The sequence below is a fragment of the Rhyacophila brunnea genome, unplaced genomic scaffold (assembly GCF_057557595.1).
Source record: "Rhyacophila brunnea isolate RB1 unplaced genomic scaffold, BYU_Rbru_1.0 scaffold_5, whole genome shotgun sequence".
Taxonomy (NCBI): Eukaryota; Metazoa; Arthropoda; class Insecta; order Trichoptera; family Rhyacophilidae; genus Rhyacophila; species Rhyacophila brunnea.
This window is the reverse complement of record NW_028233170.1, coordinates 8,040,918-8,059,169: the sequence shown is the minus strand read 5'-3', so window position 1 is coordinate 8,059,169 and position 18,252 is coordinate 8,040,918. Positions and strand designations below refer to the sequence as shown.

Sequence of the window (18,252 nt, the reverse complement as noted above, 5' to 3'; positions counted from 1 at the left end):
TAGTTTACAGATAGTGTTGGTTAGTTTTTAAAAATCGATTGAACCCTGCCTAAGCCAAACCATAATAGTTTTGGTATGTTTTGGGCGATTCGACAAAATAGTGCACATTTTTTCATTCATACTTACTTAAATATACTTAATACTGCATATTGAACGTGCTGGTTAGTTATTTAAATTCATAAAGCCTTGCCTACACCAAACCATAATCGATAAAAAATATTCTTCTATCTATAAAATATCCAAAATTTTGTATGATTTAATGGTATAATTTTAGATATTTTATAGATAGATGAATATTTTTTGACCACTTTTATCTATTTTAGCTTGGTTTTCGTAGGGTTTGATTGATTTTTAAAAAGTAACCAACACCATCCATCAATAATTGTAAACTCAATTCAATGAAAACAAATATGTATGGCTGACAAAGTGTAGTGTGTAGGTACTATTTATATCGGATCTTAACAGCCTACCTCTACCCTTCGCCACTGGTATATTATACAATGCCTCATCTAACCAGCAGCCAGATTATTTATATAAAAATATGAAAAGAAAACCCTTATTATTCTAACTATATAATTATTTTCTACATTGGAGATTGTGTAATGTAATACTATTATTTTTTTCAATACCAATAATTACCATCAAACAATATTTACGATAGTCTCAATAAGTTCTGGTTCACCTCATGTGATTTAAAAATAAAACAAAACAACTGTATTAAGTAGGTACATTTTGATTTTGACAGCTACGAAATATGACCACGGAGTTTTGTCGCGAAACTTTTTATGTTGCCTTTGTAAATCTATAGAATGCAGTGGATAACCGTAAAAAGAATAAATAATTAAGAACACCACCAAAATTAATATTAGATTTCAAAATTATGTAGATACAATTATTATTGGCCTGTTATTAATTTTCTAAAATGCTCCCAAACGAACGTGTAATTTTTATTTGAATTTTCTCTTGTCGGATATTTTTGCCGCCATTGTCACTCGCCTGTCAAATAAACATTTACCTAAACTCTAAAGTAATCGGACAAGTTGAAATATGAAATTTGCACAAGCAATTACCACTGAATTCAATCCACTAAAACGCAGAAACGGGAAAAAACCGCACATTTTTCTGCATTATTTTTGACGTTTACAAATATTTTTTTTCTTTGTGGGGATTATTTTAACATTTTTCATTAGGTTACCTAGCTATTTTAAGTGCAATGTCGAAAGTTTTTAAAAAAGTGATAACAACACTATGGCAAGCGGGTTTTGTTTTTAAATTTAAAAATCAAAAAATAAATTTTAGATTATAAAATACGTAGACTAGATTACCTACTTTATATTAGAATTAAAATTTATTTAGAATTTAAAAAAGCTTTACAAATTATACGTTGAACACATTCGTAACGTGACATGTGAATTGAAAAAATATTATTGCATAAAATAAAATAAAAAATCGCATCGAAATCACATTAAAAAATAAAATAAAATTGTAAAATGTACAAGGAAGTACACCGAGTGAGATTATGGGTCCTATCTTAAGAATTAAAAAAAATGTTCACCTGAACTCATCTGTCGCAAGCGGAACATAACAATACTGTATATTATTGAATATTATGTGCCTTGATATAGAAAGATGCAGGCATGTTATACTGTTTGCATGGCGTATTATTGAATTTCATGATTCTTCATCTAAATAATATTATATATAGGTACTAACAGTCGACGTGTTTAAGAAAAACTGGTTCCCTGATAAGTAAATCTCAAAATACAAATGAATCTTTAATGAGAAAAGTCTGTAACCTTATTCCAGGCCCACTTTAATATTATATGTATTTAAGTTCCGTTTATAATAATGATCAGAGTCGGTTTCGTCCGCTTTAAAAAACGTTGTAGTCATAATATTGTTTTGGAATACTTTTACTAGTACAAAAAAAGGTTAAAACATCGATATATACTTACTAAACAACTTGATTGAAAAAGTTGACCATCGCTAATGATTAATGATGTATGATCTATTCTAGAAACCAGAATGTTGTGAATATTTATTATTTTAATGAAAAACACTCTTCCACTGCAGAGCATAACTTTTTCAACACTGTTATAAAGATTCGTCGCCGTCCCAAATAGAGTTTAGCATATTCGTCGTTGGATAATTCGATCGCTAGCGTATGGTAGAATCTGTTAGTTTCATTTACATATTGGATATTTTCTTTCATTCACAATTTATTTATATTTAATCCAGAAATATCTGCTTAAACTCAATAGAAGTATCCGAAAAAAAAGTCTGTAAAAAATCACACCTCCACAAGATAATCTACTATGTAGGTAATAATATGTATTTTAAAAAAGGAATCTAGAGACACGAAAAATACATTTAGAATTTTTTAAATTCCAAATTTAAATTTAAATATATCCCGTATTACATAGTTCAAAGAAATATAATTTATCGACAAAGATGTTAAAGAAAAAACCTCTATAAAGATACAATTTTTATATATCGTCACCTCAATAGGTACTAGATAACACTGATTTGGTCGTTATTAAGAAAATGAAATTTAAACTTTACTGGATTAACATAAATCTAAGCTATAATTATTATTTAAAATAAAAATGGAAAATTGTGCTCGTTTAATTGGGAAACGATTAAATAATGTTCAACTGTATTAAAAATATTGTATATTTTATTTATTTATTGCATTTATGGTTTTAAAGTTATATGATATTTTCAAACAAAAACAAAATTAATGCAGTTCCAATTAGCTTCTGACTTACCTAGTTTTATCACTTTCTAAAGAAGGACACGTAGAATCATATTCAATAGCTATGTCAAAAACATTGAAAATCCAGTTATCTAGTTGTAGTATTGAGGTGACGATATGGAAGTGTAACTGAAAGGAGGTTTTTAAAGTGTTTGATTAAAATGGCTAAAAGTGCTAGTCCACAGAGAGGAGACTATATTATTAATAACCTGTTTTGACGATGAATGGTTGTTAGTAATTTGTTCAATCTATTATGTCGTTATACAGGATTGAACACAAATTAAAAAAATAAACAGCCGGGGATCGAACTTGCGACCCACAGAGTAAAAGATGGGCGATCTACCAACTACGCCACTGTTGGCGCTAATAATTACACCTCCACTATAGGCGATAGTCAAATATTTTTGGTAAAGCTACATTACAATTTTTGGACGACGATTTGGAATATCTCGAATAGAGCTTTTCGTATAGTCGCAAACAATATTGTAATATCAACTTGCTGAAAATAATTATATAAAAATTCAAACTCCACGACTTTCCCTCGTTATTATGTCTATAAGATTTTGTTGACCTCTAAAGGACATTTAGCCAACTTAGATTGGTAATTCAAATTATTTTAAAATATAGCATAAAGCCAAAGATGTGCAAGAAAACCTTCCTGGTGTTCCTGGTTTTCTAAGTGCCACACACTTAGTAGATGGAATCTTTGGAGTAGCTCCACCTATTTCGTTATATACATATACAGATTATCATCCTCCAAATAGCAAGGACGAAATACAATCCTAAAATATCGAAGAGAAGAAAGAATACAAGTGACAGTCTAAAAATCAAAGCAAACAATATTGTGAATGACTCAACCAGCATCGAATCCATCTATTTATTTAATTATTTTATTTTTAAATATTATAAATATGTACAAAATAATTGGTAAGTAATCACTAACAATTTATAACAACCTATATTATATTACTGTATAGTATACTCATATTATATGCAAGCTTTTTTTATAAATACTCGACCGCAGACTGGCGTTATAATAAATCTACCTATTTTGATCTGATTAATATCAAAAGCCGCTTGGCCCAAGTTTCAAAAGTGTTTCAACAAGTATTATATTTATAGAGGCGGCATTAAGTTTATGCTAAGTCAGAGATTTATAGAGCAATTATCTATGCTTATCAAATTATTTTATTAGAGCGTTGTTGTAGTCTTCGGATTATAGATTGGCCGTTGAAATTTTTTGAATCTAGAAGTGGATTATGCCGCTTCTAAATATATTCTAGAATATAATTACCTACTTAAGTGTTACCTATAAGTTTTTGTAAATACAACAACCAAATACAAATATTGTTACAAAAGTTTATATTCAAACTTTCAAAATTATAGCGCCTGTATACATACGTACATGGATTTACTAGCACCAGCAAATTGTAAATTAAACTATCGCGGTAATAACTGTCTCATCAATCTCATTCTCCAGGCGTAAGTGAGACACGTTGTTGTTATTGTATGGTACTATTTGGTAGATTGTGAAAATTGGTAAACGTCAAAATACTCTACGCGGTGTAATTAGTATTTTTCCGGCAGGTTCGTCACTATCGTTCTGCTGCGCAGAAGAAATTTCAGAAGCTGCTGAACCGCAGATTAATAAAAAATCCGATAGTCTTTACTCCAATACACTACATTTTGAGGCAGGGTTTTGAATGTGTGGTATCCTACGAAAATGAACGAACCACACATTATGGACGTACAATAGTGTGTCTTGCAACCTTCAAATACACCAATATTGAATGAGTGTCAGTGAATAGGCCAAGAGCAGTTGAAGAAAAAGGGACAAGCGTATTATTGACACCTGTTTAAGTTTATCCCATATTCTTCCACATTCGAGATCGGTTGCCTGTTACTTCACACCCGTTAGGTATTTCAGTTTCCATTGTTTCTGAGTTTTCTGTACTGAACTTTTTTTGATCTGTTCATGCAATTTTGCAACTTGCACGGCAATACGTGTTTACACGTGCATTTTATTGTTATGCGATAATACGTACTGTCAGCAGTAAATCCTTGCACGTATAAACGGGCTATATATTAGTGGTAGTTTTAGGCATGCAGTGACACGAGGTGCTGATAGGTTTTTGAAGCACTTTGCAAAAGTTTTTCTTATGTGACAAACAGCTGTTGAGTTTAACAAATACAGTGATGACTATGTTGCCAGAACTTTTTACACGTTGATTGATTGTGTTATAATTTTTTTTTACTCTCAGATTGTGAAAAGTTTACAATTTCATACTTTCTCACGAAGCGACTTCCTCACCTGCTTCATGGAATAGTGCCACTGCTATTTCAACAAAACATTTATATTACCCTTAATGGTTATGGGTTTTCTTCAACAATACATGTATTTGCCTTAAATAGTGTGCTTACAACTAATCTTAGTAAAATATCAGTAGGAACCGAAACGACTTGTTTAAACATCGGTATTGCATGTTCAATTGGCATTGTCAATAGCAGGTATGTTATGTATCTTGAGATTACAAATAGCTGATGGTCTCAATTTATAAGATAGTGAAGTTATCAGTTTGAATCTAATTTATACCGCAAAAAAATAATAAAGACAATTAGATAAATCTACGGATAGTATCCATACAGCATCAAGTAAAGGAGTCTTAAAAATTTCTTTTGAACCCTCGCTCTAATGATCGCAAAATCAGCTGAATATTAATAATCAAATTGATAGGAAGTTATCGCTTTAAAGTATTAAGCTAATAATAAAGATCCTCAAACACGATAAGGCACATCTTCATTGAAAGTTAAACGCAAAGATAGCAATGAGGAGAGAAAATCTTTTAAAAAGTTTTATGACCAAAGCTTGGCAGTTTATTTTTCGATCGCCCTTCCACGAATCAGAACAATAAAGTTTTGCGCTGTTAAGTTGGTAGCGAGGTACTTTCAACTGTAAAGCGCATTCGACATCTTTTCTTTTTAATTAAATTCCCGCCAAAGATGTCTCGTCTGAAGGGTGTTCGTGAAATACGAGATGCTTTGTCAAACTAGTGGCGGGTAGGTATACTATATCAATCAGATATATTCACTCATATATTTCATCATTATCTCAGCTACTATCGATCTATGCATGAAGGCATCTTCCGTTTGTGTCAATGTAATTATAATGTACACTTCTTAATAATATCGCCTGTAGAAAAGGAAAAAGGCATTAACCCTCAGTTTTTTCAAAATAGGTTTCATTGGATAATAACATTGAACACAACTAAATACACACTGTGTCCGAAGGATGTTAACTAAAAAAAGTGTTATCTAAATTTAGCTAATATTATATACTTAATGGAAGTGAAGTCGGAAAAAGACTTAACCATCATTTTTATTTTCATGCACTTAAGGCTAATGTTTATTGAATATTTTAACTTTGACCGAAAACCATATCAAAAATGTTTTTGTGCCTCCTGTAAAATTTAATTAGTGTGGGTTATGTCCTTTTTCTTTTTAAAAGTCGATATGCATATTAAATTTATATACCTACTTACCTATTTTCAATTTTGAAATTAGTATTCAATATACGGTAAGTTCAACATTTTTTTTCAATTTAATTTATATTGCATCTCGAAGTTTTGCGGACCAGGCCCTTCCTCCGATTATATTGAAGAATGTTACACGGTATAAAGTTCTTGAATGGTATGAGGTCTTCTAAGGTCATCTTTCATCCTCTCAAATACCAGGGGTGAGTTCAGCCCCTAGGCTGACTAACTTAACCCTAACTTCAAGTAACAGGTAACCTAGAAATAAAGTAAAAAAATACAAAATATTACAAATTCTAGTCATATTAATAATATGTTCGAATAATATTTTTCGATGTGAAAACTATCCAAACTCAAATTCTTGAAAATATAGTTCATATTAGGAGATTTTGAATTTTTTGACATTGAATTGATTTTGATTTTGAATTGAGACACCGGTGTCGCGCTCGTATATAATAAGGAGGCCTTTGTATTCGAATAAAGGGGCCTTTGTATTATGTTTATGAGCGCACAGAGCTTATGAGTCAACGCATAATTGCGCGATATAAATTAGAACATAAAACTGGCTGCGGTCATAAAAACATGTATATCGGCGGCTTGAGAATGTAGCGGCCGACGGAAAAGTGTACCGGACACGCTTTGACTCATCAACTCGGGGCGTTCATAAACATAATACAAAGGCCCTTTTATTCGAATGCAAAGGCCTCCTTAATATATTCGAGCGCGACACCGGTGTCCCGTCTGAAACGGGCCTTGTCTCCATATAAGTCAGTTTTTTTGAAAACATGTTTTAAAAAAATCACTCTGCTTCCAATTCAGCATTTACTATGGGGAATCAAATAATGTATGTATTTATTGTAATAGTGTACTAGTAGCGTTGTACTTTTCGAACACCCAGTGCTTAATGCATGTATTTCATGGACACCATCTAGTTTCGTTCGAGATCATTCCTCGGGGTAGACTAGCGGCGTCTACATAATGCATACCTATAGATATTAAAGGTTTAGTTATACCAAAGCAAAGCTGTGACCCACTTCTCCATCTGATAAATTTTGCTGCTTCATTTCTTCCTCGAAAGTTTGACGGGGTCGAACGGCAAATATGACCTGGATAAACTATCACAATTGCGGTAATCTTCCAGATATGAGATTTAATAACAATGATTACGACCACTAATAATTGAAATAGATTATTGTTATACTTATATAAAGGTCTAGAATTGCTTTTATAACTGAGAAAGAATATAGAACACAAATTCAAATTAGGAACGAAGAAAGTAAAAATTATATTGACTGTATTATTATAATATTATATTTGAGATTTTTTTGGATAATTTACAATTTCAACTGTTTTAATTAATACATAATTTATTATGTATCTGAAAACATTAAAAAGATTTTTTTTTTAATTCAAAGATAAACTTACAATTGTAAAAAAATGTAATAAAATGTGAATTCGTTGCAGGGTCACATCTTATTATTACATTATATTTTATGGTCATATTTATGATTAAAATTTAGTTTATTAAGATTTCAATTTTTTAACGTTTAGATTTTTGACTAATTCATCGTTTCAATATTTTTTATATTTATTTTAAAAAACATCGATTTTTATAAAAATATAAATGTGTATAACTTGAAATCTTTTTTATTTATATCAAATTTTATTTTAGGTATGGTCCCAATATTGAACGAACATGCTCTGTAGAAAAACGATATTGACCTACTAAAATATTAGGAGTGATACAACCATTTTATTTTCCAATACTTATGGTTGCTATGGCAACTATAGATTTAATTATTATCTGCGTTGCCATAATTGCATGAGTTGTTTGTAAATAAAAAAATAATAATAGTAGACTGTTATTGGGGATATTTTCTTCACAAAATTACATGGATACTGTTAATTGAGATATTATATACGTGAAAAAATAGCATTAAGTACCTACAACATAATATTGTGTATCAAATTTCAAGTCTCGGGGTACACGCAGTACAATAAGCGAAAAAGCCGTTGACAATTAATTTAAATACAGATGCATTCGTATAAGTATATTATACGAGGTGTTTATTTTCAAAACTGATGAGTCCACATAACGTCAAAATCTAACAAAAATACGTTCATTCTTATGTGTAATTTCACACAATAATATATTGTGTTGATCTTTATTTAATAACATAAAACCAGTCCAAATTAAATGAAAAAAAATCTGGCGTTGGTTAGTAATTAAGGTAATTATTATTCCTTGATTTAAGATACAGACACCGATAGTTAATGATAGCGCATTTTGATAAGCATTTTCATGTATGACCTACTAGTTTAAATTGTCGTAATTAGATAGAACGCTTGTAGCATAATTGGTTAATGCACAGTTTGGGCGATACCAGTGGTTATACCGGTTCAAAACCCATCGAGAAACGTATTTTTTATCAAATATGATTTTTTCTAGTGGGTATATCTGAGTTTTTTGGTATGTATGTTCGAAAAAAATTATTTAAAAAACTTCCCAAAAAAAACTTTCAAGTTTATTTTGGATATATTTAGTGCAATAAAAGAGTTATCGGCTAATAAGAAAATATAAAACAATGAAAAAATAAACTAACGTTAAAACCAACCATATACGCTTTACACATAAAAATGTTGTTCAACACTAATATGTAGTGACTTAAGGGAACCTATTTGACAAAATACACCCCCACGCGAAATAAATATTATGATGTTAGTAATAAAATTAAGAATACCCTTATAATATAATATCTCGAATATCTGTGATACACGTATTTACGAATATACTTAATTAATTTATGCCGTCATAATAAAATTATACTTAAGTACTTTAGTAGATACAAATTCAAAATATATTACAAGTTAGCTTGTTGAATTTAATTACCTGTTTATAGAAGGTAAAGTGAGAGCTTTACCATATTATTTTTATATATAGATATACTGTATGTATCTACTCATTAAATTTTCCCGTACCCAGATGAAGTATTTGATACAATATTAAACGATAATTTAGTACATACTTGAAATTTCTATTAATTATTATCTCTTACGTTTATAAATATAGAATTTATTTATAAACGAGTTATTAGACAGTGTGAGTAATATAAAACTCGTAGGTGGAATTTACTCAAAATGTTGATGAAAATAAAAGCAACAGTCACCACTCTTATGGAGATATTTGATTTTTGATCAGGGGTTTGAGTATCTCCATGATATTATGTACTTACACGAAATACAATTTTGATGAAACAAGTTAAATTTTTAGAGGTTCCGAGGTTACAATTAATAAGTATGGAAAGTGGTCAGACAGTAGCAGTGGGGTGGTGAGGCGAGGTAGGCGTAATGTGGCGCGTGCCTACATTCAACTGTTGTCAATCTTGTGGAGTCAGAGCTAATAATAAAGCAAATCACGTGTAGATAAAATAGTCAGATATTAGCCTGTTCTTCATGCCAACTGGCTAAATACCACTCCAAAACGGAATTAATGACCTCAAAAAACCACACCCGTATTAATTGGGCATGTCACGGGACCCTACTTTTGTATGTGAAGCATCATATTTTATGACGGGGAATGTCTCAAAAACAGTTACCCAAGACTGAGATCGCCATGCACTAACATGTGCTTTGACTGAATTTGCGTGACTTTAAATTAAGAGTATCCATAGGAGAGAGGAGCACGTATACCATCTACAGGGTACATGTGATGCAGCTATGGGATGCTGGTATTTAGGGGAAGTTTAGGTAGCTATTTCTATATAATACCTAATGATTCTCTTCAATTTTCCGCCCTTCGAGTAACTGCCGCCCATGGCCCCCACATCCTGAACCGGGCCCCCAGGCTTGGATCTTTGGCGCCCCCCTACCTATCGCTAAGAATAAAGGCGGCATGATGCTCTACAGTAGCTTTACAGTATTTTCTAAATGGTGTACGCGGTAAAATTAATGTGTATATTTAGTGCTTTTTTTTTTAATATTTTAATCTCGTACATCCATTTGAATTATGGAGTTGTCGAGTATCGATACACAATTGAAAAATCTATCGTATAACCACATAATTGAAGGGAGCGACTTTTTCTATTAAAGATAATTTTTGATGTGTGTTTATCTCTCTTATCTGGTCGACTCGCTTTACCGGGCCCCTAGGCTAGAGCCGTCTAAACCCATGCTGCCGCCCCCAAGCGACGCTCAATCTGCCTACCCTCACGGAACGTCACTGTCACTACTCCACCACGGGCGCATACTTTTGATGTAATAATAATATTCTATGTCATTGCTTACTTTGTGTGATCTATTATTAAACAGGTAGCGAGTGACAGAGCCTTATCACGGTGTAAGAATATTTTTTTTTTGTCAGGTCTTCAAATATTGTTATCTGAGCTGGTTGGTGGCTTTGGATAAAAACTATTGTGTTTCACAAAGAAAGCGTTTTTCTTTATCTTAGTCATATGATATACTTACTTACTGTTTGTGCTCAAATTTAGCAAAATCAACCAGAAAAGATAAAGAATGCCATAATATTTGATCTTAGATAATATAATATAATACTCACATATTCTAAAAAAATAAGAATATTTTTTCAAACTTCATAAAATTTCGATAAAACGGTCTAAGTTAGGTGAAGGCAAGGCCCACTATATTCAGGATAAGGCACTAAACTGTAATTTTTTATCGTAGGACTAGTTATTGTTTATAATTAGAATGTAGGTAATCTGGCAGTGGTGTACCGTGTCCGGAAACTTGTACGTATGCAGTTCGCTGCACACTTATATAATGGCGGAATATTAAAGACCGTCCAACAGTGAGACAATACAAAAGACGGTCTGACATAAAATTAATGTCTAAATAAAACACGGTAATATAATTCTACCTTCCCGTCTGCTGTTGTTTACCTATAATTGTTATAAGTTCCATTGTCTTATTGGCTCATCTCTTTGACTTCCTCAGTCCAGGATATCTTAATGGTATGCCGATACAGTCACATCTCGAAAGCCTCCAGTCTTCTTATTGTCCATTACTTTAACATCAACACAACATATACCGGTTGGTTTTAATCGAGTGCCCAGAGCTATGCTTCGATTTCAGAAGAGATGTTTCATATTTTAAATGCTTCTTAATTCTGATATCATGGTCAGTTTTATAAAAAAACATTAAAAGATTCCATTTGCATGGACTATAGAAAGTCACGCCACGCGGCAACCGTTCGCAATGCGGTGAGATCTTGTCACAGAGCGGATAATTAATAAAATTCCGATAGGCTATATACCAATACAGTAACTTTTGACGCAGGTCCTACGAAAATGAGCCACTTAATTCTGTGTAATACACCAATATTTAAATGAGCGTCAATGCATAAACCGAGAGCAATTGTCAGTATTCCACGTATGACGTATTGTTGAAAGGTGTTTAAGTTTATCTCGTATCTTCCTTGCTCGAGTTCGGTTGACTGCTTCTCTTTACCCATTAGGTATTCCAGTTCCCATTATTTCTGAGTTCCCTGGATCCCGTACTAACCAACGAATATTGTTTGTGTTATGTCCGTAAATTTCCAGGTAGACTTTGACATGGGTGCAAACCAATTAGAGGATAGTGAATTTGTATTTTTGAATAATCGTGGGATACTATAAAATTTTGGCTGGTTAGTATTTTTTTTAAATTATCTAATGAGACATTCTTCGAGATATTTTATTACTATTAACTAGTTAAGTAGATAAAACTAGAATGAAATCATTATTATCTACTACGGAAATCGCACATTTTCTTATTAGGTACATATGTATCTAGTGTACATAATGTTTGAATAATTATTTTTAATTTTGTGACGCAGGAAATAATTTAATGACTAACCTAAGATGACTGATTAAATAAGTAGTATCCAGTGATGAGTGTGTTTGGCTAGCACCGTGTAAAAGTGATCACATAAAACGACGTGTTGATGTTTCACGGTAGTTGCAAGTGAAAATGTCATAAAATGGCCGAGGGGGTAAAATCGAGCGACGCCGAGGGGGGCGGTGGTGCAAACGCCGCCCTCCCGGAAGGAGGATGTCGCGCCTTCCCCGAGCCCTCCCTGGAAAGGCTCTACCAGTCGTACCGCCTAAAGCAGAAGCGAACTGGCCTACAATGCTTTATGATGGCCGTAATTTTGATGGATGTTTACGCTGCCACTGCGGGGAAGAATTGGGTGGATTGGGGCGTTTGTATCTGTGTTGCCGTGTGTGCTGTTGTGATTGGTGTTTTAGCGAAAGTTATCGAAGGGAAGGAGTTGGTGTTGAGTGCTTTGGGGTGGGCGGTTGGTGCTGGACACGCGGCCGCCCATGCCGCTCTTGGAGGGAGAGCTAGAGCGGCGATCGCCTGGCCTATCTTGCTGGTATATCTGGCTTTTGTGGCACTGCCGCTGAGACTACGACACAGCGTCCTCTTCTCGGCTGCTACAGCCGTCATGTATAGCACTGCATTGCAGATATTTGAAACGGACAGAGAAGACTTGATGTTGCAGGTAAGAAATATTCAAATATATTATTAAATAGCTTAATCGATTTTATAATGAAAATTGTGTATCAGTCATTTTAAACATAACTGAAAAGTTATCACGAATATAAAAGAAATCATGTAGATAAACAACCCTAAAGGCTTCGATTTTCTTGATGCATTAAAAACATAAAAAAAATAATCATATTTATATTTTTGTTTAAATATGGAACACTTCGATGGATAAACAAATTATTTGGTCTAAAGCCTATTCGATCATTTTCAAGTCATTATTGAATGTCATTAATTTCAAAGAGTATCAACGTATGAATAATACATTTAATATTGATTGGCTGAATCCAAATGAATGATCAAATACTGATGAATCTACGATTTGAAAAAATAGTGTTTTCTGGGTCAATAATTAATTGGTCATTAGGCAATATCTACAATTTTGACTATTATTAAAAAAATGTTTATTCTAATTATATTCATACCAATGACACATAATTTTGAATATTTATGACAATGTATTATTTTTCTTAACTGGTGGTACTTAGTGGAAAAACATGATAGTAAAAAAAATATGAATATTATTATTTAAGTATAGTAACTTTTTCACAATTTTCTAAAACAAGATCGATTTCGTCTTACGACATTATTAATACTTTGGACGCGGAAGACGCACACGGTGCGTAATGACCAGGCGGCCGATCGATGTAATTAACGTGCATTTTAAGGGGGGCAATTAAAATCTCATTATCTATTCAGCAGCGAAAGCGTTAATTGATGATAAATAATTACAGGTTGTTAAACTATCAGTCACCAATTGGTAATGTTGTAAGACGAAACCGGTCTTAATACTCGTATGTACAAATGAAAAAAATCTATAAATAACATGATAATTGTTTTGTTATTTCTTTTAACCGTAGTTAATTACATTCCCAATAAAATACGTTGCAAGTCTGAAATAGTCGATTTAGATTTATGGTGATTAGAGATTAGTATTTTCTTGCTATTTTCTATATTTTACAACGTTATTATTAGCTCGTATTCTTGTTTGTCCGGTGGTTGTTTATCCAGTACAAATCTTGCAATCGACATTAACTAACTTCCCGACTAGCTAGACATTTGGAACTTTTAGAATATATCAGAACACGACGACAATGCATTCTTTTAATACTTTTAGTCATTTTTAAGCAGAATTCAATTAATTTTCAGTTAATTGCGTTTTGTATAGAAAGTTATTATTTTTGGTTGCTAAGGGGGTCCTAGCAATTAAATTATTGATATATTCGTGCGTTACTATGACAATTAATATGAAATGTCAAAATAACATTTCAGTATTCTATATTTATTCAGTATTTCTATCAAGTCCAATAAAAAGTTTTTATTAATACATAGAATTGTCATGTTTATATGATTCAACAGAAAATTTAAAAACGTGGTATATAAAATGTTCTTTTTATCTTGTAATTATTTATACTCAAGTAGTTTCAACGGAAAACTTTTAATATCGTACCTATATTATTGCTTTTCCAGCGATTGATAATAAAATATTTGTTGTAACTAAGTTACGACACGAGAAGCGGTCTGAACAATACAAACGATGTTTTTCAAAATTGCTAATATCCTAGGTCAAAAATATTAAAATATCTCAATTTCTTTATATTTTAAAGAAAATGCGAAAATTAGTTGAAAAAACTTTTCAATAAAATAAATGCTAGTTTATACAAAATTTTAATGAAAGGTTCGAAATTTGAAATGGATTTCTCGCAAATGACCAATTAAGACTTACGACAGTATGTTTGAATGTTTAAATATGTGCTTCTAACTTATCTACGAGCGTTGTTTTAAATAAGTACATTAGAAGTGACAAGTGTACATACTTTTTTTATTTTAATTTGAACGAACTATGTACATGTATATTCTTACTCTCCTTTCGGCGCCACATCCCGGATTTTTTCTTAATCTGCTATCTTTATTTGCATATTTAGATTAAATCACGGTTATCTATTATCTACTTTCTCATATATCTACATCGCGACTTAAATATTTTGTTTTGTGGATTTTTAGGCGTGCTGAATATATATAACATTTTGGAGGCATTCATTGGAACTCCATATGCTCCATCATTTACGATATTAGAAATTTGGCACCTGCAATTGGCTGGTTTGTGTGAAGAACGATAACGCATTTATTTATAGGCTTAGAAGTTTAAAATTTTGTGTGAACATAGAAAGCATGCTTATAACAAAATTTGTGGTCTAAATTATATTATGCTTTATAACTAAAATATTTTTTACATATATTATCTACTTAAATATTTATTTATTACTACAATCTATATTAATACAAGTGAATATCATTCGATCCAATTTTATGCTAGGTAATCAGGCAAAGAGGTCTATCAGTATAGCAAAGAGTGCATGCAAAAAGGTGCAAAGTTATAAAACGTATACTCTACCTATTATTATTCTCATATTTTGCTTAGAGATGAATTTTCCTTACTATAATAATGCATTTGAAGTGAAAACGGTGCATTTCAAAGGCGGCTGGTGTGTTATTTTCAACACTGTTTAAGTAATAATGCTCATATAGCCTCTATGACGTAGTGTGTCGAATCCTTTACGTTACTATTATGACTTGTTTATATTGTGCCTCAAGATATAAGTCTCCTGTTATGAAAACATAATAAAATTATACTAACATCAACACGTGAAAACATAAAAAAAAACACCTGCCATTCAGAGACGATACTATAACGAGTTATGTACTTAACTGAACCAACATTGTACTCTGCTCGTAAAGCAGTGATATTTAAGAGAATTTTCTCTGAGGCCGCAAGAGAAAATCTCAAAATCAACATTTTTAAAATAATTGTAAGTATTCCACTTCGGCGGTGGATAGATGTTGCAGATGAAAGACGATAGTAGTTGTTCGTGATGATGGAGGCGGTGAATGTTTATTTACTATTTCAACAATTACAAGGGTACAATCGATACATATAATTGCAATTCGGTGCAATGTGTTTTTAACGGGAACTTAGTGACATGTCCAATTAATTATGACGCTTTATTTATTGACTGGCGCACTATGGAATAATATATTGAAATGATTATGCAATAAATTGCGGATCCGCTATCTCATATTATATACTATACGAAATCATATTATTATATTATAGATATTTACTAATTCTACGTGAAAATTAATATTTAATAAAATAATATTATAATTGAGATCTGGGTCACAGAAATCCTATGACAGCCACATAGCCGTTCAGTTTGCAAAATACGCATTTGGCGTTAAATCTATCGTTTTTCGACAATGTTAGCATCTTAAAATTTCTAATAAAAAGCTAGACAATTACACCAGATTTACCTTAAAATTAGCATGTTGGTCTTTTGTGCCTTATGTTATATACACAGTAAAATAAATCAATCACGATATTTCAGTGATGAAGAAATTGCATACTGTTGTATGATATCAAATTTGTTGGTTGGGACACACATCCTCACATTTTCTCACGTTTATACAAACATAAATATAAAACCAATCTAGGTTCATCCTAATCTTCACAGTGATTGAGTGGATCTGTTTTGTTCTCTTGCCTCTTTCAAATTAAGTTGCTCCAAAATCTACGACTAATTGTATCTGGACGACTGTATTTTTCTTTTCTTATTTAGCCGGTATTATCTATAAATTATAAACTTTTAATATTTTTCATTTTTTTCCTCTACTTTTCTTATAATTACTACTAATGTGTTTTTCTTTTTTTAACGATTTTCAATAACTCTCCAATTCTCTGATTAATCTTGTTGGTTGACCTAAATATTAATAATAAAAAATACATTCTTCTCTCTCTCTCTCTCTCTCTCTCTCTCTCTCTCTCTCTCTCTCTCTCTCTCTCTCTCTCCCGTGAAAACTATATTATCTATATCGATATTATCTGGCATATTTTTATCAATGACAATTGGCAATACCAAGTGACTACGCAAAAAAAACTGCCAACTAAGAAATTTAATACTAGGTGTTAAAGGAAAAAAGAAATAAGCCTAAAATCTCTAATTTGTAAGAAAGTTGAAAGAAGATTAATGTTTGAGAACTTTTATGTTTATGTTTGAAAATTACAAATTCAACTGCGTCGATTAGACTCGACTCTTTCCTCCTTTATGAATATTTTATGCATTAGGATTGATTTGGCATACTCAACTCGTTTTTCAATTTTTAACACTTTTCCGGTAGTGTGACCACAACGAAACTAGATTCGGCACGAATCAAAAGTGTTTTACTTTATAGAGAAACGATGTATTTACTAATCTATAAATAAGAAGAAAAACATTAAAACCATTTGAATTGTTAAAAAAATATTGATTTATTTACAATGTTTTTCGATAAATACGCATTGATTAATTGAAACGCATTAAAATGTAACTTAATAAACCACCTCTTTTAAAGCGCTCAAAATGGAAAAAATACGAACCGGTGGGTTCAATAATTTTACGAAAATATTAACAATGTTGTCTAATTGTATATGTATTTAAAAACAATAATTGCGTTAGATTTTTTTTATTATATGACATTTATCTAGCTCAAATGGTCAAATTAATATTTCCGCGATAATTTTGGGGATTTTATGAAGTGGAACGGTGCCCGGTGCGCTCACTCACATTACAAGCCCAGCGCATGTATTCTATACACAATACTACTTTCGGCCGCTAAAACAGCTATATAGGGTAAGAAAGTATCAAAATATTAACACTTATTGTAACAATTACAATATGTTAGTTGTAATTGTTACAATAAGTGCTTTGTTTTAACAGCACCTCTCTTGGCTATGATAAATGTATCGCTACATTTCAAAATCACCATTCAAGTCCACCTTTAGGTATTTTTTACTTTTTTGTGAATTGCTGATGAACTACTGCTTTCTAACATTTCTGCATTATCAAAATGTGGGATTTATTAATTTTAAATATTCTATACTCGAAATAATATAAACTTTCACCCTTGTGACTGTATGTTTGAGAAAACAAAAAGCTGTTTTTCTCCTATTCATCTATTATGGACTTGGCTGATTTTGAAATCTAGCGACACAAATCTCAGAGCGAGAGTCAGTTTTGACTGTTTAGACGGCTAACTTAATAACTAAAGTGTAATTGTTACAATAAGTGTTAATATTTCGATACTTTCCTACCCTAGTTAGCTGCCGTAGCAGGCTGAAAGCAGTCTTGTGTATAGAATAGATGTGAAGGTCTTTTATTCAATGAATAATTCACAAGATTTGAGAATGTAACATTCTATATATTGAACATAATTTGAAAACAAACCAGTAGAAAAAAATCCATGTTGGAAAAAAATACGATACCAGATGGGTTCATTGTCATTTTGACAAGCATTTAATGTAATAACTACTAGTTAAAATCGTCGTAATTAAGTAGGACACCCGTAGCTTAATTGGAAAAGCACATTGGCGCGAATTCAGTGGTTATT

At 31.7% G+C, this 18,252-nt stretch overlaps 1 protein-coding gene across 2 annotated transcripts in view; it reads left to right on the top strand.

The window, feature by feature from the left end:
- Positions 1-18,252, top strand: part of Ac3 (Adenylate cyclase 3) — a 402,870-nt gene that overhangs the window by 11,072 nt on the left and 373,546 nt on the right. For both annotated transcript variants that reach the window (XM_085955369.1, XM_085955370.1), the window contains exon 2: positions 12,116-12,784. In XM_085955369.1, coding sequence (XP_085811495.1) covers positions 12,260-12,784 — 525 coding nt within the window. In that variant the 5' untranslated portion in view covers positions 12,116-12,259. The remainder of the gene's footprint in view (positions 1-12,115; positions 12,785-18,252) is intronic.